At 43.0% G+C, this 26,624-nt stretch overlaps 1 protein-coding gene across 3 annotated transcripts in view; it reads left to right on the top strand.

Moving 5' to 3' along the window:
* LOC144693340 (cysteine-rich motor neuron 1 protein) overlaps window positions 1-26,624 on the top strand; it is a 256,361-nt gene that overhangs the window by 193,682 nt on the left and 36,055 nt on the right. For all 3 annotated transcript variants that reach the window (XM_078563159.1, XM_078563160.1, XM_078563161.1), the window contains one exon: window positions 10,157-10,354. In XM_078563159.1, the coding sequence (XP_078419285.1) occupies window positions 10,157-10,354 (198 nt within the window). The remainder of the gene's footprint in view (window positions 1-10,156; window positions 10,355-26,624) is intronic.

Raw genomic sequence — 26,624 nt, 5'->3', positions numbered from 1 at the left:
AATGAGACAGAAGGAATTTAAAATGCATGGTGTCAGGTTAAGGAATTCTCATAAAGATAACTACCATCACTGTTGACAGGCTGAAAATTTATCTCTTGTTGTGGCTAACTTTTAGTTTTTAATCTGATGCTGGGAATTGCATGGAATTTATCACAAGGAAAAATGTAACGTTGCCATTTCCATTGAGTTCTTCATGCATGATGCAGCTGAAAGGATGTTTTCTGCTAACTCTTGTTCTGATAAGAGATGAGAAATCTTGTTTACCCTTCCATTTTGCTTAATATAAAACGCACCTTGATTGCTATAAAACACGTGGTCTGTCCCTTCTGGTTCAAGCTAATGCACTTCAGAGTGGATGAATGTTGGGAATTTTTTTTCCCCCCTAACACTCTGATTTGCTGATTGGTATGAAGTGAAATTTAACAAATCAAAGGTCAGGAATTTGCATGCAGGGTCACCATGACTTAGAAGTGTTAGCACGACAAATTAGCTACCTTTCACAGTGAAAGTCCCGATGATTTATTAATGGATTTTTTTTCTTCCCCACCAAAAAATTATTCAAGAAATAAATACTGATTTATGCTTTTCAACTCTAAAATAACTCTCTCACAAGGCAAGAGCTTATTATATGTATCAGTAGAGCTTATTATATGTATCAGTGTGTGGGAACGTGACTTGTGTTCATGAGCACAAGGTACTAAACAGCAGAGAGTAGTTGGTTGAGAGGAATGAATATTGGCAGTGTCCAGGGTGCAAAGAATCAAGAATGACAGAACAAGAACATGGCTTGGACCAGAAACAACATTTATACAAAATATCCAAGAAAGACCACAGTAAAGGTTTGGGCTCATTTTGAGAATGGAAATCTTTAGAATACCTTTCATAGCCCCGTACAGAGCAGTATGTGGAACACAAAGTTGAGGAAGACTCGGAAAGCACTGGGTAAACAGTCGAGAGTGATTTGTCACAAAGAGGTACAGATGACTGCAGTGCGCAAACCTGCTAGTTCAGAACTGACATCAATGGAATGAATTCATCCAGTCCGATTATTGCCGCTGAGCTGTCAGATGGGAATTTGGTGGTCATGGAGGTAACTCCAGAATGACTTCAGGGAGTACTTCAGAAAAGATTTTCAAAACATATCAAGTTAAAGTAATGAATTAGAGTGAGTAACTAGAAATAATTTGACTAAACAGCCAATTAAACTCCCTTGTGTTAAATGTATGAATTGGTATGGTAGGATCAAAGTGCAGGTTGATATGCTGCCATGCATGATCTTGATCTCCCTGCCCTCATTACCATCTATGGTAACTGTACATGTATAAAGTATGCTTTGGCTGCATTCCTTGAGCAAAGTTGAACAGATCGAGAGTCGAGTTGACAAAATAAACAAAATTCCCTAGATTCTGAAAAGGTCCCAGCAGATTGGAAAGCCACAAATATAATACCACTGTTCAACAAAGAAGGGAGACAGAAAGCAGGAAACCGTAGTTGGTTAGCTTACCATCTGTCATTGGGAAAATGCTAGAATACTGAGGTAGTAACAGACATTTCAAAAACCATAATATAATCGGGCAGAGTCAACATGGTTGTATGATAGGGAAATTGAGTTTGACAAATTTATTAGAGCTCTTTGAGGATGTAACTTGGGTGGATAAAGGGGAACCAGTAGATGTGGTGTATTTGGATTTCCAAAAGGCATTCGATAAGGTGCCACACTAAAGGCTACTTCACAAGATAAGAGCTCATGGTGTTGGGGGTTTGGGGGGGGTGCGGGTGATATATTAGCATGGATAGAATATTAGCTAACTAACAAGAAATAAGGAATCGGGAAAAATTGATTATTTTCAGGTTGACAAACTGTAACTAGTGGAGTGCCGCAGGGATCAGTGCTGGGGCCTCAACTATTTACAATCTTTATTCATGACTTGAATGAAGAGACTGACTGCTATAGCCGAATTTGCTGATGATACAAAGATAGGTAGGAAAGCAAGTTGCGAGGAGGATACAAAGAGTCTGCAAAGAGTTAAAGATTGGTTAAGTAAGCAAGCAAAGGTTTGGCAGTATAATGTGGAAAAATGTGAGGTTGTCCATTTTGGCGGGAAGAATAGAAAAGCAGAATTTATTTAAATGGCGAGAGACTGAAGAATGCTACAGTACAGAGTGATTTGGGTGTCCTTGTACATGAATCATAAAACGCTAGTATGCAGATACAGCAAGTAATTAGGAAGGCAAATGGAATGTTGGCCTTTATTGCAAGGGGGATGGAGTATAAAAGTAGGGAATTCTTGCTACAACTGGACAAGGCATTGGTAAGACCACACCTGGAGTACTGTGTACAATTTTAGTCTCCCTACTTAAGGAACAGTATACTTGCATTGGACGCAGTTTAGAGAAGGTTCAGTAGACTGATTTCTTGGCTGAAGTGGTTGCCTTTTGAGGAAAGGTTGAGCAGGTTGGGCCTAAACTCATTGAAGTTTAGAAGAATGAGAGGTCATCTTAATGAAACATGTGAGATTCTGAGAGGGCTTGACAAGGTTGAGAGGATATTTCCTCTCATGGGGGAATCTAGAACTGGGGGGCACAGGTTAAATATAAGGGATCTCCCATTTAAGATGGATTTGAGGAGGAATTTCTTCTCTCACAGGGTTGTTAGTCTTTGGAATTCTCTTTCACAGAGAGCAGTGGTGGCTGGGTCACTGAATATATCCCAGGCTGAGTTAGGCAGATTTTTGATTGAGAAGGGAGTTGAGGGTTAATGGGAGTGTGGAGTGTGAGGATGGGGGGTGGGAGTAGACAGGAAAGTGGAGTTCAGGCCGCAAGCAGGTTGGCCATGATCTTTTTGAAAAGTGGAGCAAGCTTGAGGGATTGAGTGGCCTACTCCTGCTCCTAATCCTTATGATCGCACTCCACAGCAGTCGCGATGGAGAAAATTTTCCAGAGCAGATGTTCCAGAAGGTGATGACCCCACAGGTCACCGGGGTTATAAGAGCTGGTGTGAGAGGCTGGGTAACCAATCAGCAAAGCAACAGGTATCGGTAGAATGGGACTCATTTCTGGAGCTCAATTTGGCTGATGTGTACAGTTAGGTATCAGTGGTGTGGATGAAAAGGGTGACATGGAGGTGGTTAATCATGAGTGAAAACAGGGAATTGAGGAGCAAACATAATCATGAGAGAAACAGTACAGCTAGTGAGAATGTACAAGTGGTGATTGTTCGGGATTCTTCTGTAGAGGTGACCCAGAATCCCAAATAATGTTGCTTCCATGGTGCCAGGATTCAGGAAATCATGAAAATACAAAAGGTTCTGGAACAGGACATGTTCAAAGCAGTGCTCAAAATCATGAGGGGTCAGGTGTTATGACACAGCAGTTGGTAAAGGCTGAGTTATTTAAAATCCCAGAGGGAAACTTTAAATGACTGTCAGAACCTATATTTTCAATTGGTATGTTTGACATGCAACTCTGAATTCAGAAATGAAACCAACAAGCCTCCAGAGGTTTTTTTTATAAATTAAGTTAAACATGTATTAACTTTAATAAATTAAATACATACATGTTGACGACTTACTACCATAATAACTATTAAACAAATCTCCAAATTAATCACTACCAGATAATCTTCCCCAAGGCAGCAATAACCCATAGATTTAAACAGGCACCAGGCAAAGCACATTTTATCTTATGAGGTTCCTTTCAATTTGGCTCCTTCGCAGACACAGAGATAGGCTTACAGGCTGCTTAGATATTACATGCCTCTAACTTCCACCCAAAAACCTTCTGTATATACCTAGCCTTCCCTTTGAATATAAATTCTCATTGTATCACTGGGCCCTTTGAACTCCACCCCTTCTAATAATGAAACCCCTTTCATAGTACCAATTTTATTAGTTACTTAAATGTATTGCTTGGTGTCTCCTAGCTAGGTGCAAGATTTCACACCCCCCCACCCCCCCACCTTTGAATGGCTTATTCAACAAAATGCAAACGTACTCTTTACCTTAGCTTCCTTACTGTTTAACATTTCAAAGCTACTACACATCAAAGCACCCAGACTAGCTTTAATCCAATTAACACACACACTCACACCCACAGACATAGACCCTACCACAAGTCCAATTTAAAATAATTTCCAATAACATTATATACATTAATATCTCTTCATGATATCTGGGCAGAGTAGACAGGGAGAAACTATTCCCGTTGGCAGAGGGGTCAAGAATCAGAGGGGACAGATTTCGGGTGAGTAACAAAGGAAGCAATGGCAACATGCAGAAGACTTTTTTATGCAGTGAGTGGTTAGGATCTGCAATGCACTCACTGAGAACCGGTGGAGTCAGATTCAATCAAGGTCTTCAAAATAGAATTGGATAATTGCCTGAAGGGAAAAAATTTTGCAGGGTGAGAGGGAAAAGACAGGGTAGAGGAACCAGCTGAATTACATTTGCAGGAAGCTTCATGGACATAATGGGCTGAATGAGCTCCTGTGTTGTAACCATTCTATGATTCTAGGCAGACACACAGCCCCAGGTAGTGGCTCATACAGGCACCGATGAAGGGAGGAGAAGGGACTAGTTCTGAGGTCCTGCAAAAAGATTTGCGGAATTAAATTCTAGATTAAGGGACTGAACATCTGAGGTAGTAATTTCTGGGTTATTCACAGAGCCACGTGCTGGATCAGACAGGGAGAGAAAGATTAGAAATAGAAACAGAAAATGCTGGCAGACCTCAACAGTCAAGCAGTATCTGTGCAGAGGGAGACGAGAGATAATGTGAGGAATTTTTAACATGGTGAATGGGGGAAGGGAGGTAAAAAATGGGGGAGTTGACAAAAGCATGGAGAAGCTGGTTCCAGCTGGCCAATTTCTACATTTCAATTGAGTGCATTAGGCTAAATCCACACACCCCCCATCAGGAGAGTTGCTCACACAATTACAGTGATAGTCAGCTGCTTTTTTAGTTTAATGTTGGCTCCATAGGTTTCCTAAGCTTCCTGAAACTCAGCGTGAAAGCAATTCGAGAGCACAGCGGCAGTTAAAGGGGACGAATCAATATTAGAAATATAGCAATAAATATTCAGTATTGTGCTTTGGCTGCATTAAACTGGGATTCAAATGAGGAGCAACATGACCAGCCATAGTTGCATGCTGGTGGCGGACTGGTAGTTGCAAAACAGAGAGCGGAGCAGCTCAAAACGAGGCACTACCTACGCAGAGTCTACAGGCCTGTCACAGTATCTGAGCAGTTCTTACCAAAGTCATACTGTGGCCACAAGAGCAGGTCAGAGGCTAGGAATCCTGTGGCGAGTAACTCACCTCCTGACTCCCCAAAAGCCTGTCCACCATCTCCAAGGCACAAACTCAGGTGTGTGATGGAATACTCTCCGCTTGCCTGGATGAGTGCAGTTCCAACAACGCTCAAGAAGCTTGACACCATCCAAGACAAAGCAGCCCACTTGTTTGGCACCCCTTTCACCACCTTCAGCATCCACTCCCTCCACCTCTGACGCACAGTGGCAGCAGTGTGTACCATCTACAAGATACACTGCAAAAACTCTCCAAGGATCCTTAGGCAGTACCTTCCAAACCCATGACTGCTACCATCTAGAAAGACAAGGCCATCAGGTACATAGGAACACCACCACCTTGGAGGTTCCCCTCCAAGCCACACACCATCCTGGCATGGAAATAAATCGCCATTCCTTCACTGTCGCTGGGTCAAAATCCTGGAACTCCCTCCCTAACAGCACTGTGGGTGTACCTACACCACATGGACTGCAGCGGTTCAAGAAGGCAGCTCACCACCACCTTCTCAAGGGCAATTAGGGATGGGCAACAAATGCTGGCCCAGCCAGTGATGTCCACATCCCACAAATGTATAAGTAAAATAAACATTTTTAAAAGCTTTCTAGACTTGAAGGAGAGAGAGAGAGAGAGTTTTTTCAGCATTTCCTGTTTTTCAGCCGAGTTTTTTCAGCATTTTCTGTTTTCTCTCTAGGCTTGAGTTTGAATCATAGAATTGTAGAAATTTGCAGCATGGGAGGGGGCCATTCAATTCATCTCTCAAATGTGCCCCTTTTCATACCTCTCACTGTGTTGCTGAGGTTGGTTATAAACTCATTACCAATCTCATCAAAAATGAAAAAAACATGCTGCCATTTCTATGACTGAGGCAGTGCCAATATCAAAACTTTTATATTGAACCTTATGTCAACCCTGTCACCAAGGAGACAATAAGAATAAACTTCCCAAATATGTGACAATACAGTCTGAGGCTGCACAGCTACCTCTATAAGCTCTCAGGTTTTGTGCATGATATAAAGGAAGAGCTACCAAAGTAAATAAAGAACTGCTTCATACTTGTCACAGTTCAGTGTCTCTCTCTGGCAAAAACAATGGCAAAAACAGGCAAAAAGAAGCAAAATAATAGCAAATCATTAATTAATTGAACCTATTTTTAAAGGAAGTAGGAATCCCTGTTTAAAGAAGTTATTTATTTCTCCCTCTTAATTCCCTGCACTGGAATCACTTGTTGTAACCAAGATTATTCTGAGTTTTATTCTGAGAATACTGTGAATTCAGAAATGCGGATGTAAGTCCATAAATTGCAAACTTTACAATGTTCTATTGCAACAACAAAGATGATGTCACCTTCCATATGATATGTCTTCCTTTCTCCTCAACTGAGGATTCCCTTCCATGGTGGTTGACAGTCCCTGGACTGTGTCCGCCCCATTTCCCGTATCTGTTCTCACCCCTTCATTCCCAGAACCACAATTTCCTTTATCCACACTGTCCACCCACCAGCCTCTAAATTCAACAGATCATCGGACTTTTTCCGCCACCTCCAGCACAATAGAAGACACATCTTCCCCTCCCCTTTCAGCATTGCAAAGGACCGTTCCCTCCGCGACACCCTGGTCCACTCCTCAATCCTACCAAACACCCCTTCCCTTCCGATGGCACCTTCTCATGAAAGCGCAGGAGATGCAACATCCTCCAGTTGCCCTTTGCACTTTTCCCTTCCTACATTCAGCAGCCTCAAACACTTCTTCTCCCCCCACCCCCCCCCCCACCCCACCCCCCAGGTGAAACAGTGATTTATTTCTACTTCTTTCAGTTTAGTATGTTGTGTTTGCTGCATCACAATGTAGTCTACCGTACACTGGGGAGACCATAGACAGATTGAGTTGTTGCTTTGTGGAGCACCTCCGTTCAGTTTGCAAGCGACGCTGCGCTTCTGACCCCTGTTGTTCTAATTCTCCGTCTCATTCCCTCTCTTTCTTTGGTCTCTTTGTAACCTACACAATATTCACTATGGGGTACTCTAATGAAGCTCAATGGAATTTTGAGGAGTAGCACCTCACCCTTGAATTAGGCACTTCACAGCCTTCCAGATTCAGCATTGGATATCAACCACTGCTTCCGTTTTATCCAACAGCACGGGGGCGGGGGTGGGAGGGTGGTGGGTGGTGGGTGGGGGAGGTTGTCATTCTGCTGTCGCCAACTGCAGCTCCTCTATACCCAACACCCCTTCACCTTGTCACTGCCTGTATGCACCTAAAACCTGTTGCGTCTCGAACATCTTCCAGTTCTAATGATAGGTCATCGATCTGAAGCATTTGGGGACATTTTTAACGGGCGGGAGGGGAGGTGTGCTTTGGTGCGGGCAGGGAGTTAATTCCCCTAAACGTGACGTCCGGTCAGGATTCTGACATCATCTGGTCCACTTCCATGTTTGACCGGAATAGGTTTGTAGGCGAGCAGGGAAACCACCTGGTAAGTAATTGTCATGTGGAAATACATCATTAACTTCTGGCTTAACCAGCATTTCGAGCTTTAGCAGCCAGCGCACCTATTTCCCGAGCTGTCGACAGCTTGCCGGGGTTAACCAGGTGAGTGCACAGCAGGGAATGCTCCTTCAATGTAACTGACAGGCTGGGAAGGCTTTAAGCGGTGAAATTGAAGAGCTCCAGCCATGACCAGTGAAAGGCTGGTGCTATAGCACTTCTTCTAGGGTGTTTTCTCATTGCCAACCTGTTGGAAATTGGCTCACCTCTTGTGCACATCACGCACCTTCAGCTACAGTTCCTTGCTGCCAGCCTTCACCATGGTATGGAAACAGTTTACACAGCAGCATCTTGCACCTCTGATGAGGAACTAGTGGAGCAGCAGCAGGAGCAACACCGCCAACCCCAAGGAGATGAGAACCCCGCCCCCCCCACCCCCCTCAACCAGACACAGGGCCTACAGGCAGAGGATCAGCTCCCATCTCCTCAGGAGGGTCCGCCTTTCACGACAGGTCACTGCTGACACCTGCAGCCCCTGGAAGAAGGTCTCCTTCCCTGTGGAGTAGGTGGATGCACATCGTTAGCGGTCGTCAAGGTGGCTGTCACTGAAGGGACGTTGGCCCCCGAGTCTGTCTCTCACCGAGGTTGTGTGCTCACTTCTGCAAGGAAGCAATGCAGAGAGCTTGACCAGAAACTGAACTGGACCAGCCATTTATATACTACGGTTGCACAAGCAGGTCAGAGGCTGAGAAATCTGCAGTGAGTAACTCACCACCTGACTTGCTAAAACTTTTCCACCATCTACAAGGCACAAGTCAGGGGTGTGATGGAATACTCTCCACTTGCCTGGATGAGTGCAGCTCCAACAACACTCAAGAAGCTTGACACCATCCAGAAGAGGGCAGCCCGCTTGATTGACACCCCATTCACCACCTTAAACATCCACTCCCTCCACCACGGACGCACAGTTGCAGCAGTGCGCACCATCTACAAGATGCACTGCAGCAACTCACCAAGCCTCTTTCAACAGCACCTTTCAAACCATTTAAGATGGACAAGGGCAGCAGATACATGGGAACACTGCCACCTGAAAGTTTCCCTCCAAACCACTCACCATCCTGACTTGGAAATACATCGTCGTTCCTTCACTGTTGCTGAGTCGAAATGCTGAAACTTCCTCCCTAACAGCGCTGTGGGTGTACCTATCTGCAGCAGTTCACAAAGGCAGCTCACCATCACCTTCTCAAGGGCGATTAGAGATGGGCAACAAATGCTGACCTTGCCAGCGACACCCACATGCTGTGAAAGATCTTTTTTGAATTATCAGCTTTAGAAATCACTTGTGTGGAGAGGAGGGAAGGATGACATTTGTGGAGGGTGCCTATGCTACGGGAGCAAGAGGGCAATAGGCAATAGGGTGAGTGTTTACTGTTCAGTTGGGGATGTGAGATGATGCCTGGAGAGAGAGCAGTGAGTTGAGCTATAATGTATGTTGTCTTGAGGAATGATGTGCAGGAGAATGCTGGGGAAGTCATAGTGTGGGGCTTAGCACCTGAAAGTGATACACCACTCGTCTTTCCCACCACCCTGAGACCCTGTATCCTCTTGGGGAACTGTCTCCCAAGTTGGAGGGAGCGCACTTTTGCTGCTGACCTCCTCGACCACTTCCATCCACGCCTGCCTGGTTGGAGAGGTTTTCCTCTTCCTCCAGTCCATGGGAGAGCTCACTTCACTGTAGTCCCTTAGACCCTGCAGCAGGACCTCCAGGTGAGGTTGAGAGACCCGGGGAGCAGCCTTCTCGGGCCTCTTCTCCATTCTTGTGCTTGCTGTAGCCCCAGGACTCCAGCTGAATCTTCCTGACCCATGCTGAGGACTCTTTAATTAGAAATCCTTGACAGATTCCATGCAACACCCCTCACTCTTTCTGATTGGCTGGGGAACCCAGAAACGGGATCCTAAGCCGTGATTTGGCCAAAGAGTGACAGAAAAGACTATTCCATCTGCATTTGAGTTCCCAATTTCCACAAGTCTGAGAGTTGAAGATTCTGCCCACTAACTCGGTTTCTCTCTCCACAGACTTTGGATGGCCCGCTAAGAATTTCCAGCATTTTCTGCTCTTATGTCACAACCAATGACTGGTCAATGTTTCACTTTTAAATCGCAATTTCTTGGTTTACATGGTTATTGTAGAAATTCATTCCTAGTACAATTTCCAAGAAAGCCATGAAATATAACTCTTTCCCCATTCAAGAAATGCAAGAACCCTTTTCCCTTCAATCAGCGTATAGTGCTGTTTGGGAATAAATCATGTTGACTCCTCGTGCTTTTTTCAATGGTTTAATCTCAATCCTTCATTGTTCTGTGCAGACCCGATTTTTCCAGCTGTTGGTGGCCTTGGCTGTTTGGCTAGAAGTCAGATTCGAGCACATGGTGATCAGTGGCGAGAAGATGACTGTACTTTCTGCCAGTGTGTCAACGGGGAACACCACTGCATGGCCATGGCGTGCAAGCAGACCTGTCAGAATCCAGTCAAAATACCAGGGGAGTGCTGCCCCTTCTGTGAAGGTAAATACTGTCAGCAGTGCAAACTTCAGTGCTCTAATTTTAACAAGTTGCTCATGTTTAACTCAAATGTAGAATTAGAACTTCAAATGAAATACCATGACAAGTGTAGACACTGTTTGTACAGGGGGTGCCCTGCATTTGTCTGATTGGTCTGCATTTCTTTCCAAGCGATGTTTTGACTTCAGTGATGATTAAAGAAATCCTGGTAGCAATCACTAGTTATCCCAAAGTGGAATGATATGTATTTAACTTCAGAATACCATTTTCTTTTGCAAGTTCTGCTGGGGTGTATATTCTGAAACAGAAATGGCACAGATGTTTCCCATGCATCTTGGATTCAATGTCGGTTTAGTCTTGCACCTCTGACGATCTTAACATTGGAATGACGGATTGTAAATGTGACAATTGCACCAACCTTTGGGACTACTTGACAAAGTAGAGGTCGCCTGGTTGACAGCATCACTTGTCACCATGATATTAACAGGCGTACATTAGTTATGAGGAGAGATTGGATAGACTGAGGTTATTTTCCCTGGAGCAGAGGAGATTGAGGGGGCACAAGATTGAGGTGTTTAAAATTATGAGGGGCATAGATAGGGTAGACAGGAAGGAACTTTTCCCCTTGGTGGAGGGATCAATAACTAGGGGGCATAGATTTAAAGTGAGGGGCAGGAGGTTTAGAGGGGATGTGAGGAAGAATTTTTTCACTTGGGGTGGTGGGAATCTGGAACTCACTGCCTGAAAGGGTGGTGGAGGCAGAAACCCTCATAACATTTAAGAAGTATTTGGATGTGCACTTGCGATGCCATGGCATACAAGGCCATGGGCCTACTGCTGGATTAGAATAGTTAGACACTTGTTTGACTGGTGCAGACTTGATGGGCTGAAGGGCCTTTTCTGTGCTGTAGACCTCTATGACTCTCTGCATGAGCTCTCTTAGAGCTGACTTTCCACTAAGTGAGGTGGATCTGAAGCTTAATCAGCCAGTGCTGGACTTGTCCCAGGTTTTTAATTGATGCAAGCGATTGATATGTTTTTTTGTCAGACTGAGGATGTGTTTATTAATTGGGTCGAGCTCCCATTTCTGCTTACAAATCTGGCTTCGTTGTAGACCTGTGACACTTCCGAAGAGGCTTTATTGAACAAATACCAGGAATTATCAGCTGAATAAGTTACCAAGTCACTAAGCTGCCCCCAACAGCCTGACTGTACTTTGTGTTCCGTTTATCCTTCTCCAAGGTCACAAAGTGGTAAATGAAAACAGTATGATCAACCATTACAGATTTTACGAAACAATGAAAAAGGACAGAAAGGATGCTTCTTTGTTTTGATGATGAGGGTCACTGTGATTTATATATTTTTCAAATAACACTGAGCGCAACAACATTTTATCACAAATTTTTACCACACTCGGTAATGAATGAACTTAAACAACACAAAACCAGTCAATAGGAAACTATCGATTGGCTCCATGTCTTCATCTAGCTGAAAATTGCATATTGAACAGTAATGTACTCACTCCTTTGGATGAACATGTTTTTCTAAAATAAAAGCAGAAAAGGAGCTCTTTTGTTTAAAAAAAAAACACCAGTGGAGAAAATTTGTTGAGAATTAGAGGGCGAGTGAATCATTTTAGGTTTCCAACCTAAACAAAGGTCACCGTGACCAAACCACAAAGTAATATATTTTGTTCTTGAAGAACAGATGAGGAATCAAAGTTAAGCACGTCTGTTTTCCTGGTCCCATACAGTGTGAGCCTGTGGTTTTAATTTCAGTTGCTGTTTGGAAACCTTAGTAATAGCAAAGAATATAATTAGCTAAAATGTTTTTTTTAAACCCCTAGTCACCATTATATGTATACTGCTTACTTTTCATGCTAATTGGCTCATTTATATTACCTTAATTTGAGTGTGGTTTTTAACATTGGGTACAGCTACTTAAGTTTCCTTGTAGGTTTTCTACATGTGTTAGTGGTAGCCCAAATTGCAGGTTTAAAGGTATGAAACAAGCAAATAAGATCCTTGGGAAATTATATATTTAGTTTGGGAAAATCCATGCTTTCTGCATGCAGAATTCTTCCCAATTAAAACTGACTAACAAAAAGAACTACTTCAGCGAGAGGATGGTCAGTTTTTGGAATCAAACCTCTTCAAGGTAAAATTAATGATGGTCTTCATGGGGGAAGAAAAAGTATTTTACTGTTGCCAAACAGCCGGAAGGCAACTTATCATTACTGATACTATTGTTACTGCTACTGTACCTGTTACTTTTTCCAGTCATGGGGGTCTTTCTGTGTATGGAATAGACATCTTTTGTGATTCTGGAACCAAATATGTTTCTAGCAGAGCAGGAGGCCTTTCACCCCTTCATGCCAGTGCTGGCCTTGAGTTGACACAATCCAAACAAAGCCCACTGCCCCACTCTCTCTATGTAGCGCTGCTCCATGTAGCTCTGCATTGGATGTTTATTTAGTTTTCCCTTAAAAATGATCTCTACCTCAACCACTCCCTGTGGCAAAAGGTTTAACACTTCAACAAAATCTCAGCATAAAAACAATTAATGTCTTTTCTCACTCTCTTAGTGACAAATTGTTAAACATGGAAGCACAGCTGATAAGTATAATATACAACTATAGTTCAAAATGCCTATTAAAATAAAATGGCAATGCTTGTAATTCTGCTTAAAGAGTTGTTTCAGATAACATTAACTTTTCATGCGGAGAGGAACACAGTTAACGTTTCGAGTCCGCATCACTCTTCAACAGAACTAAGGGAAGATAGAAAAGAGGTAAAATATGAGCTGGTTTTGGGGGGGCGGGGGGGGTTGGTGGTGGGGGGGTGGGGGGGGGGGTGCGGGGGGGACAGGTAGAGCTGGATAGAGGGCCAGTAATAGGTGGAGATAGCCAAAAGATGTCACAGACAAAAGGACAAAGAGGTGTTGCAGGTGGTGATATTATCTAAGGAATGTGCTAATTAAGGATAGAAAGCAGGACAAGCAAGGTACAGATAGCCCTAGTGGGGTGAGGTGAAGGGAAGGGATCAAAATAGGCTAAAAGGTAAAGATAAAACAATGGATGGAAATACATTTAAAAATAATGGAAATAGATGGGAAAAGAAAAATCTATATAAATTATTGGGAAAAAAAGGGGGATCAGAAAGGGGGTGGGGATGGAGGAGAGAGTTCATGATCTAAAATTGTTGAATTCAGTATTCAGTCCGGAAGGCTGTAAAGTGCCTAGTCGGAAGATGGGGTGCTGTTCCTCTAGTTTGCGTTGAGCTTCACTGGAACAATGCAGCAGGCCAAGGACGGACATATGGGCATGAGAGCAGGGTGGAATGTTGAAATGGCAAGCGACAGGGAGTTCTGGGTCATGCTTGCGGACAGACCGAAGGTGTTCTGCAAAGCGGTCATCCAGTCTGCGTTTGGTCTCTCCAATGTAGAGGAAACAACATTGGGAGCAACGAATGCTTATATTTCTACTTTTACTTAGTTCTGTTGAAGACCTGCCAGACCTGCTGAGTTTTTCCAGGTATTTTTATTTTTGTTTTGGATTTCCAGCATCTGCAGTTTTTTGCCAGTAACTTTTCATGTTCATTCTGGTTGGTCTGTGATCTAGAAGTAATTCTTTACTTTTCTACATTTTGTGTGTGGGAAAGGGAAAAATTGTGGACTAAGGTTGCATCTCCAGGATACTTGAAGTCACTGTTCCCTGAAATAGCCAGTCAACTGTGTGGTGGAGAGGGTATTATTGTAGTGTGCCCAGCATAGTTTCGGGCAAAAAATAAACTGAATCAATGTCACTGCAGAGTACATGACTTGACAACATTGGCAAAAGAGGGCAGAATTTAATGACCCCCACCCGGACGCAAGTTCAGAGGCAGGAGAGACTGTTTGATTGAGCAGGATGCCTCTTCTATCTCTATCCGACCAAACTATTGTGCGGCAGGCTCGGCCGACGTCAACGCACGTCATTTCACGTTCGAGCGGGTCAGGCGCATGCCCGCCTGCCGAGTGAAAATTCTTGCCCCTAGTTCTAGATTCTCCCATAAGAGGAAACATCCTCTCCACAGCCACCCTGTCAAGACCCCTCAGGATCTTATATGTTTCAATCAAGTTGCCTCTTACTCTTCTAAACTCCAGCAATAAAAGCCTAACCTGTCTAACCTTTTCTCATAAGACAACCCGCCCATTCCAGGTATTAATCTCATTAACCTTCTCTGAACTGCTGATTGGTTGGCAAGTCAGTGTAGCTATTAGCGCACTCAGGATTGTTCGGCAAGTGCTCCCCAATTGTGGAATCACATCTAACTGTAAATGTTTTATGTTGGGATTTGTAAGGAGAGGCTGGTTGAGTACAGTGTGCACTCTGCCTGTTGTGACCAACTGAAATAACGTGCTATTTGATTAGACCAGCCAGTCAGTGGGACGTTAAGCCTCCATACCTGGCATCGCCCAGCACTGAAATTCATATACAACATTGCTTAATTGTGCAGTAGGCAGTCAGCAGCATCCTGTTATTGGGAAATACCACTTGCATAGGCACTGCATAGTAGCAGCGTGAAATGGCTTGCTTAACTTTTTCATATGTTTGAGATACTTTGCCTTCCTATGGTAATTTGGGGTAGACTGGGCACTTTTCAGGTCCAAATTTGGCAGCCTTTGACCTATTTGTGAGTTGGTGCTATTTACAGCGAAGAATGATCTGATCAGGACAGCCATTGTCCCACACAATAGCTTTGATGCACTCAATTTCTGCTTCAAGCCTGCAAGGTAAGCAAATGGCTAGGGCCATATTTACAAGGTTGCTGATGAGGCCAATCTTGTAGCGAATGGAGCTTTACGAATCCCAGCGTGTGTACTGACCTGTGAAGGTAGGCTTGGGGTAGACAGAGAACCCATTAGCAGATTTCTCAACTAGCATATCGAGGAAAGGGAGCAAGTTGGATTGCTCCATCTCAAAAGTGAATTGAAACACAGGATGGAGCGCATTGAGGTGTGTAAGGAAATCCTTACACGTGGCTGCAGATTCAAAGATACAAGATTCAGATACAAAACACATCCTTTAGATATTGGAAATGGGAGGGTTAGGGCTCATTCCACCAAAAACTTGCTTCTCCTGGAAACTGACGAAATTGTTCGTGAGCACTGGGCCTAGAGGGCATGTATGGGCTACTGAAGAGACACAAAAGTGGGATCCAATTATGTGCTATTTTATAAATGACCAGTTCTTTACCAGCATGAATTGGCCAAATGGTTGAGTGAATTACTACAGCCAGTTCTTAGTGAGTTTCTACGTACACAATGAAGTATTCCTTCACTTGCATGAAGCCTATACATGACCTACACGTTGCCTCTTACTCTTCTAAACTCTAGCAATAAAAGCCTAGCCTGTCTAATGGTGTCATTTACTGAACGGTGCATCTTGATTCTAAGCAACAATACGTCTTGCACGGTCTACGTTATATAGTTTACTTTGAAGCCTTATTATAAAGAATTGGTCAGAATCAACTGGCGGAAAGAGATGCTCAATATTGTTTGTTGTCCAAATGCAAACTCTAAATGACCTTTAGGACTTGTTGCGCAGTTGGATAACATTGGCTCAACAAATGTTACGAGCTGTCAGATGATATTAGTCATAACAGCCTATGTGCTTGTTTAACATTGCGTGCTTATTTATGAAGCCATCAACATTTGCGTGGGTCACATAGATGTGCCACCATTTTCTGAATTTATATTCTTTAAACTTATGAACTCAGCAATACATGCTGTCAAGTTCAGTTTTAATGACACCATGCATGCCCAAATAGATCAAATAGATGATGTAGCCATGGGATCCCATCTAGGTTCTGTGCCAGCTCTTTCAAAGAGCAATCCACTGCCCTGTCCTTTCCCCCTGTCTGTGCAATTTTTTTCTCCTTCAGTACTTATCGAATTGTCATTAGAGGGTAATGATTGAATCTGTATCCATGTGAAATCCAGTCTGTATCCAGTTTTTTTCATTAATGTGAAATGCTGCTGTATGATCCTAAACATACCTTCTGGAAGTTGGATGATGCAGTGAGTTAGACCATCTTTTTTTCACCTTTTGGAAATCTGAGTTTGTATAAAGCTCAGAAGGGAAACAAACGTCCTTCTCTCTTGCTCTTTTTTTCTCTTTCTCTCTCTCTTACTCAATCTCTCTCACTTGAAGTATCTGTAATGAAGTGTGATTGGTACGTTTTCTTTGTACTGGTACAAGAGTGCTTGTCATGATGTAGCAGATGGTGTGTGCCAGGTGGACCAAATCCACAGTGGAAACTTGGTCGCACTACCACAACGGTTTTGCAATTTGTTTTTATTACAAGATGTGTGCACTGAATTCGGAGGTAATAAGTCCACCAAGCCCTTTAGAGATTTTAATAAAATTAAATTAAAATATTTATTAACAAAATATAAAAGATTTCAAGCATATACATAAGATTACAATTACTGACGACTATAATAACTCCTAAAATTCCTAATTAATCTGACCCCCAATTACACTCCCTTTAAGGCAGCAATCCAGAATAGATTTTAGATTTAAAACAGAACCAGCAAGTTAACACAATACTCACTTAACAGTGGAATTCCAAATGGCTTTTCCCCAGCTTCAGTTTTGTTGTACAGTAGACTTATGCACAAATGCTGGAGGCTTCATTAAAGCTATTTCACACACTCCTGGTAGATCTTATATGGCCTTCTGACACACAGACTTTCATTCTCCTTTATATATGTTTCTCTCTTTTGAATATGCAAATTCTCTTGTTCCATATGCCTTTGAAACTATCTTCCTCACAATATAAAAACTTTCATGTTGCCATTATTGTCAGTAGCCTTTGGGAAAAATAAACACATTCCTTAGCCTTGCTTATCTGGCTAATTGTAAACAGACCATGATCCCTTTGAAATCCAAATCCCTTAATTTATCTAAAAATGCAAATTCCCTTCACACCTAACATGCTAAGGCAGCATCCATGTTTACTCATTAGCATGTCAAACACCTAGCTTCTTTTGATGGTTTCAAAGTTGCAGTCTACTTGACTCCAAATGTAATTAAATTACACACAGACAAACCCAACTATACTTACCCCCTAAATAAACCTACTTCACAATAAACCAGAAAAAATTATTATACTTTCATCACAGTGCTACCTTGTTAACTTGGCATTTATTTTGAGTTGTCACTCTGGTTTAGGAAATGGAAACATTAAATTCAGTGAGGTTTTACTTTTGTGATAGTAGGAGCTGTGTTTGAACCTCGTCCATCCAGATTGCAGTCGAGTTTGAGGACACTTGATGCTGTCTTTGGGATAAATTTTTACATTATCCAGCATTAAGAAGACACCCTGGGTTGAAGGTTACAGCTTCTGCCCAATATTATTTTAAGAAGTGTGCTTAAAATAGTTTTAAAATGCTTGCAGATTCTAAAAATGCCCAATAACAATAACTTCTTCAATAACAATATTGACCAATGCTAATGGGAAAACAAATTTGAAGCAAGAAAAGGAATAGTAAATTAAGCAATTATTCAAAATCCAACAATAATAATTTGATAAATTAGCGAACATGCATGGGAAATTCTAATGTGAAAGGTGCATCTTGATTCTAAGCAACAATACGTCTTGCACGGTTCTACGTTATATAGTTTACTTTGAAGCCCTATTATAAAGAATTGGTCAGAATCAACTGGCGGAAAGAGATGCTCAATATTGTTTGTTCTCCAAATGCAAACTCTAAGTGACCTTTAGGACTTGCTGCGCAGTTGGATATCATTGGCTCAATAAATATTACAAGCTGTCAGATGATATTAGTTAGTCATATTTGGACTGTGCTTACTGGAAATGGTAATGTGCTGACTGATAACCTACATTTGGAGCTATTTAAGTAACTGGATGGCAGACAAAAATATGGAAATGTGTTTATTTGGAGAATCGCCACTCTGAAGAGGTATTATCATTGTAGAATTAGCCAGCTAAAATTTCCACATTATGCACTGATTATATTTTGCCATCAGTGCATATGATGTAGTTTGGGAGGTGGTGGCATAGTGGTATTGTCACTGGACTAGTATTCCAGAGACCAATGCTCTGGGAACCCAGGTTAGAATCCCGCCATGGCAGATGGTGAAATTTGAATTAAATAAACATCTGGAATTAAAAGTCTGATGATGACCATGAAACCATTGCCAGTTGTTGTAAAAACCCATCTGGTTCACTCATGCCCTTTAGGGAAGGAAATCTGCCATCCTTATCTGGTCTGGCCTACGTATGACTCTGGAACCACAACAATGTGGTTGACTCTTAAATGCCCTCTGAACAAGGGCAATTAGGGATGGGCAATAAATGCTGGCCCAGGCAGCGACAACCACATCCCGTAAACGAATAATTAAAAAATAATTGTTCCTTGGTCTTTTCTACCATTTAAGAAAGTTATCCATATGATTCTTCCACCCCTGCCTCTTTCCTGTCTTCAATCAGGGAGGCAGAACAGTTTTCACCTTTAATCTATGACAATTCCCCCTCCTGCTCTTTGTGACCACCAGGCAAGAGGAAGTAACAAGTGATTCTGCCATGTTTTCCATGGCACTGCCTCCTTCCCCTTTCCTCCAAAATTGACCAGCCTTCAGCCAGGTTCGTTCTCGCAATGTTGCTTAGGTTTTATGTCAGGTTGCTATTTGCAATTTTCAGCTCGTCTGCAACAGATTGATTGAAATTCTGCAAATATTGTGAGTCCTTGACAGGTGTAGTATTTGCAGAGTTAGAAAACAAACTTTTGAAAACGACACTTTTTTAATATCATTTCATAACTACTCAGACCACTTCAACAAACTTTATAATAACACAACTGTCAGCCAGGATGGTGGATCATGATCTAAATGGGCCTTGATCTTTCTCTTTATAGTAATTCCTATGTTGAAATACCAGGGTAGGAACGGCTGTGATTGCTGCTTTTTTTTATTCTTTCATGGGGCGCAGGTGTCACTGGCTAGGCCAGCATTTGTTACCCATCCCTAATTGTCCTTGAGAAGGGGGTGATGAGCCACCTTCTTGAGCTATGTTCACAGTGCTGTTAGGGAGGGAGTTCCAGGATTTTGACTCAGCGACAGTGAAGGAACGGTGATATATTTCCAAGTCAGGATGGTGCGTGGCTTGGAGGGGAGCTTGCAGGTGATGGTGTTCCCATGCATCTGCTTCCCTTGTCCTTCTAGGTACTAGAGATCGCAGGTTTGGAAGATGCTGTCGAAGGAGACTTAACAAGTTGTTGCAATGTATCTTGGTGGTGTACACTGCTGTCACTGTGCATCGGTGGTGGAAGGAGTAAACGTTTAAGGTGGTGGATGAGGTGCCAGTGTAGTGTTCTATCATGGATGGTGTTGAGCTTCTTGAGTGTTGCTGGAGCTACACTCATCCAGGCAAGAGGAGAGTATTCCATCATGACTTCTGCCTTGTAGATGGTGGACAGCCTTTGGGGAGTCAAGTGGTGAGTTACTCGCTGCAGGATTCCTAATGTTTCATCCGCTCTTGTAGCCACAGTATTTATAGGGCTAGTCCAGTTCAGTTTCTGGTCAATGGTAGCCCCCAGGATGTTGATGGGGGGCGGAATTTAGCAGGTTACTGCTGAGTAAGTGCCACTTGATAGCACAGTTGACATCAGCTTCCATCACTTTGTTGACGATCGGGAGTAGGCAGGATGGGGCATTAATTGGCCATGTTAGATTTATTCTTCTTTTTGTGGACAATACCAGGGCAATTTTCCACATTGTCAGGTGGATGCCAGTGTTGGAGCTGTACTGGAACAGCTTTGCTAGGGGCATGGCTAGTTCTAGAGCACAAACCTTCAGTACCACGGCCGGAATATTGTCAGGGCCCACAGCCTTTTCAGTATTCAGTGTCTTCAACCGTTCCTTGATATCACGTGGAGCGAACCTAATTGACTGAAGACAGGCATTTGTGATGCTGGGGACCTCCGGACGAGGTCGAGATGGATCATCTGCTCAGCACTTCTGGCTGGAGATGGTTGCAACTGCTTCAACCTTGTCTTTTGCACTTGGCACTTCTGGCTGAAGATAGTTGTAACAGCCTCAGCCTCACCATATGCACTGACATGCTGAGGATGATGGGGATATTTATGGAGCCTCCTCCTCCAGGTAATGGTTTAATTGTCCACTGCCATTCATGACTCTGTGTGGCAGGACCTGTAGGGCATAGATCACATCTGTTGGTTGTGGGATCACTTAGCTCTGTCTATCGCATGCTGCTCATGTTATTTGGCATGTAAGTAGTCCTGTGTTGTAGCTTCACCAGGTTGGCACCTCATTTTTAGGTTTGCCTGGTGCTGTTCTGGCATGGTCTCCTGCACTCTTCATTGAACCAGGGTTGATCCTCTAGTTTGATGGCAGTGGTAGAGTGGGGAATATGCTGGGCCATGAGGTTACAGAATGTGGTTGATTATAACTTTGCTGCTGATGGCCCACAGCGCCTCGTGGATTCCCAGTTTTGAGTTGCTAGATCTATTTTTAAATCTATTCCATTTAGCATGGTGGTAGTGCTGCACAACGCGCTGGAGGATATCCTCAATGTAAAGACTGGACTTAGTCTCCACAAGAATTGTGCAGTGGTCACTCCTACCAACACTGCCATGGACAGATGCCTCTGTGACAGGTCAAGTATGCCCAGTTTTCCTTCTTATTGAATCCGTCAGCACCAGCTGCAGGCCCAGCTAGCAGCTGTATCCTTCAGGACTTGCCCAGCTCAGTCAGTAATGGTGCTACCAATCCATGCTTAGTGATGGACGTTGACATTCTGTGACCTTTCCACCCTCAGTGCTCCTTCTAATTAGTGTTCAAAATAGAGGAGTACTGATATATCAGCTGAGGGAGGGCGGTAGATGATAATCAGCAAGAAGTCTATTTGCTGATGTTTGACCTGATGCCATGAGACTTCATAGGGTCCAGAGTCAATGTTGAAGACTCACAGGGCAACTTCCTCCTGACTATATACCACTGTTCCATGACCTCTGCCGGGTCTGTCCTGCCAATTAGGACAGGACATATCCAGGGATGGTGATGGTGTTGTCTGGGACATTGTATGGTATACATTGGTGAGTATGACAATGCCTGGCTGTCGTTTGACTAGTCTGTGGGGCAGCTCTTGAGTTTTTGGCATAAGTCCCCAGATGTTAGTAATTGGAGGATTTTGCAGGATCGACAGTGCTGGGTGTGCCATTGTTTACAGTGCCTAAGTCAATGCAGGGTAGTCCATCTGGTTTCATTCCTTTTTGACTTTCCTGCTGTGATTTCGTACAACCAAGTGGCTTGCTCGGCCATTTCAAAGGACAGTTAAGAGTCAACCATATTGCCGTGGGTCTGGAGTCACATGCAGGCTAGACCAGAATAATTCAGAATTAAACCTGTATTCCCAGGGCATTAGCCTGAATTACTAATCCAGTGACATTACCATTGGGCCATTGTCCCCCAGTACCATTCTTCTTTGTGAATCTTTTACAAAATAGAACATTTTTTAAAAGAAAGGAAAAGGATAGTTTTTTTATTCTTTCAATGGATGTGGGTGTTGTTGGCAAGGCCAGCATTTGTTGCCCATCCCTAATTGCCCTTGATCTGTGTGGCTCACTAGGCCATTTCAAAGGGCAATTATGAATCAGACCAGGTAAGGAAGGCAAATTTCTTTCCTTAAAGGCCATTAGTGAACCAAATGGGTTTAGTTACAACAATCGATGATAGTTTCATGGTCACCATTACTGAGCTCGCTTTCAATTCCAGAATACATTAATTGAATTCAGTTGCCGTGGTGGGATTTGAACCTGTGTCTCCAGGGCATTTGCCAAAGCTTCTGGATTACTAGTCCAGTGACATTACCACTATGCCACTGTCCCTCTCTGCCACCATGACCTCCACCCCCCACATAAGAAGCAACACTAGACTCTCCATACTCTTTATATGAATATTCTATACATAGTATTTAATGATTCTACTTCTTTGCAGTAATGCACAGATATATGAACCTTATTAATTTTGTACTGGAAGATTAAATTTTAAATTCAAAGTGCAACTCTATTCTTTGCAAAAAAAAAGCTATATAGTAGTCAGGCAACAAAGAGTTCAGCTTAAATTAATACAGCAGTCACTCACTGCCTCAATGAGGTTAACATTTGAATGGATGTGCCAGCCAGGCCAACAGTAGTTATTTGACATTACTTGCTGCAGATGACACTAATAATAAATTACAGATAAGAAACTTCTCCTTGTTATATCACTGTGCCTGTGAGCAGTTCAGTAGGTTGAGTTAACTTGTTCAAAGTGCTATAAGCATAAGGTGCAGATGTTCCACACTAGTAATTTAAGCCTAAATCTGGTAGGAAGCTGAAATTCCCTAACCTACAGCAGTTTCTCCTTCTGTTCTGATGCCAGAAGAATGAACTCTGTTTTTGAACTCCTGCAGATGTTGCCAGATGTCCTCCTTTTTCAAAGCACGGTTCTCCAGAGGGTATGTTGCTGGTTGTTTTGTCTGCACTGTGCCAAGTGCCAATTCGTGCCAAGTGCCAATTCAGACCAACTGAAGAAAATTAATTGAGCATGAAATGAATTGCTTGTTTAATCAAATGGCAAAATAAAATTAGTCTGGTTTATTGGAGTATAAATCCCTAATCTTATTGGATAACAAATGTTTTAATCGACAAACTGTCTTCGACACAGGACGTTTTGTGATGTTGAGCCAGACATCATCAAGACATTAAAATCAAACATATTTTGCTCATTAAGAAGTTAAGTTCAGTGAAACCTGATTTAAAATTTTATAAGTGTTTTACTGGTTCTAGTATAATTCATCCAAATGATGTTCACTTTAGCTGAATCAATGTCTAAAGTTGTCTTGTTGGCGTAGCAAGCAGCGATGAACTAAAAAGTGTATCATTTTTAAGAATAGATTATTTAAACTTGTATTAAAATCATCTTGCCCTTCTTCATTTCGCTTCCATTATTTTTGGACTTTGTTTTTGCTTGTCTTCTCATGTTTCTTTCTGTATCCAATTTCAGTAATTTTGCCTTAGTCCTGTTCGACTGTATTCACCTTTATGCCTTTTTCCATCTCCAAAACTGACAGCCGTGACTCAATGGGTAGCACTCTCTCATCTGAGTCACGAGGCTTTGGATTCAAGTTCCAGTCCTGGATTTGAGCATAAAAATTGAGGCTGAAACTCCAGTGCAGTACTGAGGGAGTGCTGTGCTGTTGGAGGTGCTGGCTTTTGAATGACAGGTTTAATCGAATCTGCCCCATTACACTATTGCAAAGAAGAGTGGAGGAGTGATCCCAGGAGAGCTGGCCAATATTTATCCTTCAATCAATATCACAAAACCGATTACCTGGTCATTATTATATTGCCTTTTGTGGGAGCTTGCTGTATCCATGTTGGCTGCCGCATTTCCTACATCACAACAGCGACTACACTTCATAAGCATTTTATTGGATGTAAAATGCTTTGGGAAGTCCAGCAGTCATGAAAGGTGGTGCATAAATGCAAGCCTTTCTCTCTTTCCAATTACCTCTTGGAAGTTTAAAGTGAATACCAATGAAACTGTCGATTGAAGTGAAACTGCCAAGGAAATTATAGCTTCTCACCTTCGCCTTGGCCTTTCTTCAACCTTATGATAATTGAAGACACAGTCCTTGGTTTTCCTGCTAGCTATATTCCGCTGCTTTCCCTTCCATGTTTATCCTTGCAAAGACTTCTTGTAAGTTCTGACTGAGATGGCCTTTGTTGATTATGCACTTTGTTAAATATATTTACAGGTTTTTAAGCCTGTTAGCTGCCTTTCTTGGTTAAAATGCTTAGCATGTCTAAACTTTTGACCTTCCGTGTTCTGTTTTAGTCAGTCCTATGAGGAGACTTCTCCAAAATTGCCAGCTCACCCAATCTTTCTCATTGATGTCAATTGAGCCTCTGTGAATTTCTAGCGTTCTCTTTTGTTTTTCCATATTTCATATTTGCATCATTTTGCCTTTATTTCTTTTTGTGTAGTCCTAAACCACGATTTCAAATGACTTCGACTGACTTATCAAAACATCAGACTAGCATTCCTCAAGTTTTATTGCTGGCTAACAGACTGAACAACCCCACTTCCCTAGACCTCAATGGGAGAAACATTTTGGCACTTTAAAAAGTCAACACTTACGGTGAATTATTAGCACAGAGTTAACTAGCACAGATTGTTTTATTTTCCCACAAGAAAATAAATGTGAAGAAGCCAAGAAAACAGTGGAAAAAAAGCACAGGGATGAGGCTTAATTGAGGTGACTCAGAAATTGGGAGGAAATTATTTTGAAAATTGCATTGGATAATTACAGATAACAAATGGTTCTTAGTGGAACATCCTCAAGCCTAGCCTTTCACTCATTCCCATCTGCCTTTCACAGGGCAGCTGGTTCCTACAGTTATATCCCTGTACAAGTTATGTACAAGTGTCCCGTTCCCTGAGGAATCAGGATCAAAATGCTGTCGTCCTAAAATGCGATGATGCAGTTGAAGTAAAAGAGCACATGAATGGAACAGTGAAATAACAAGAAACCAGCTGCCAACGCTGAACCTAGCAGGTTCCAAAATTCTGACAGCACCACTGTGCCATCAGAACTATGGCAGAGCAGAACTTTTGTCCACCTTTAGTTAATGGTGCTGCTGCCCTCTCTTTCCCCCTGCCCCTCCCCACTCCCCCCACCCATCCATCTAGGTTTAAACACACACTGGGAGCTGTGCAGGCTGCTGTAACCGAAGTAGGTGATTCGGGTTCAGATTTCGGCTAGATTTTCTAAAGTCTGCCAATGTGAGCGAGTTCCTTTTTCGCTCTTGACCAGAGAAAATACACCTAATTGTCAAGGTAGCAATTTGGAAGCACATAATTAACCCCATTATTGTTGCTGTGACAGCTTCTACATTTTGTAACAGCACATTTGGAAAAGTAACCACAGATTCCCTACCACGTATCATTAGGTAATCATTTGAAGCATAGTTTGTCTGGACAAGGAGCAGTGGGGGTGGGGGGGGGGTGTGGAATCACAGCACTGACAACAATACAGCTGGTGCTTCAGTTTATACATAAGTTTTGTCTATGGGGAGGACTGGCAAGTGCCCAATGAATGCATTTGTTAACTGGGTGAGAGAGGATGCCAACGGTGCCGTACAGAACAGACTTTTCTACTTGTTTTGCTGTAGATATAGATCTTCTTCCAGGGTCTTGCACAAAGGATAGTAACAGTGCAAAGAAATCTGGTATTTATTTAAATTAAATGCATTTTTGTGGAGCCAGTGGGGAGTTTTCCTCTAAATAATAAGCATAAGCTTGCACTGTAGCAACTCACCAAGCTACGTCAACAGCACATACCAGCTCTGTGACCTCTCGGCCCAAGAAGGACTAGAGCAGCAAAATCATAGGAACACCATCGCCTCCAAATCACACACCATAATGACTTCAACATATTCCTTCAGGCTTGTTGCTGGATCAAAATCCTAGGGCAGAATTTTCTGCCTGTCGGGCGGGTGGGCCTGACCCAATCTCCGGCGGGCGGGCCTGACCCAATCTCCGGCGGGCGGGGAGCCGATCGCGACGGAGCAGCGGGCCCCGCCGCCATTTTACGTGGGTGGGCCAGTTAAGGCCTGCCCAGCGTGATGCCCGGTTCTATGCGCTTCCTGTACAAGTGGGGAGGATTCCCCAAATGTGAGAGTGTGCTCTTTCGCGCATGCGCACGATAGAGTGCACATCTCCCTGAGGCAAAGTGCTGCCTCAGGGAAATCGCTGACAGTTGTGGAAACGTTAAAAATAGAGAAAAAAATCATTAACATGTCCCCCTCATGTGACAATGTCACACGAGATGGGACATGCTCATAAATTTCACTAAAACTTTATTAAACTTTTTAAATCCCTACATGAAACCTCATCCCGCCGGTGGATGAGGTTTCATGTTTTTTCTATTCCCGACTGGGGCTCCCGGCCTGCCCACCAACCTTAAGGTTGGACGGGCAGATCCTTTAATTGTTTTAAAGATCCTGTCAATGGCCTCAATTGGCCATTGACAGGTCGGCGGGCCCGCGGCTGATTTTGATTTAAATGGGGCGGGATGATGTCAGGGGGCCTGCCCCCTGCTCACCGATGGCAAAATTCAGCCCCTAGAATCTCCTACCAACACCATTGGGGTAGCAGCATCATCGCAATGGTTCAATGAGCACAGCACCTTCTGAGGGGATC

This window comes from Cetorhinus maximus, chromosome 18, assembly GCF_964194155.1.
Source record: "Cetorhinus maximus chromosome 18, sCetMax3.hap1.1, whole genome shotgun sequence".
In the NCBI taxonomy this organism is placed as follows: domain Eukaryota; kingdom Metazoa; phylum Chordata; class Chondrichthyes; order Lamniformes; family Cetorhinidae; genus Cetorhinus; species Cetorhinus maximus.
Note: the sequence above shows the minus strand (reverse complement) of the source record. Positions and strands in the feature narration are given on the sequence as shown.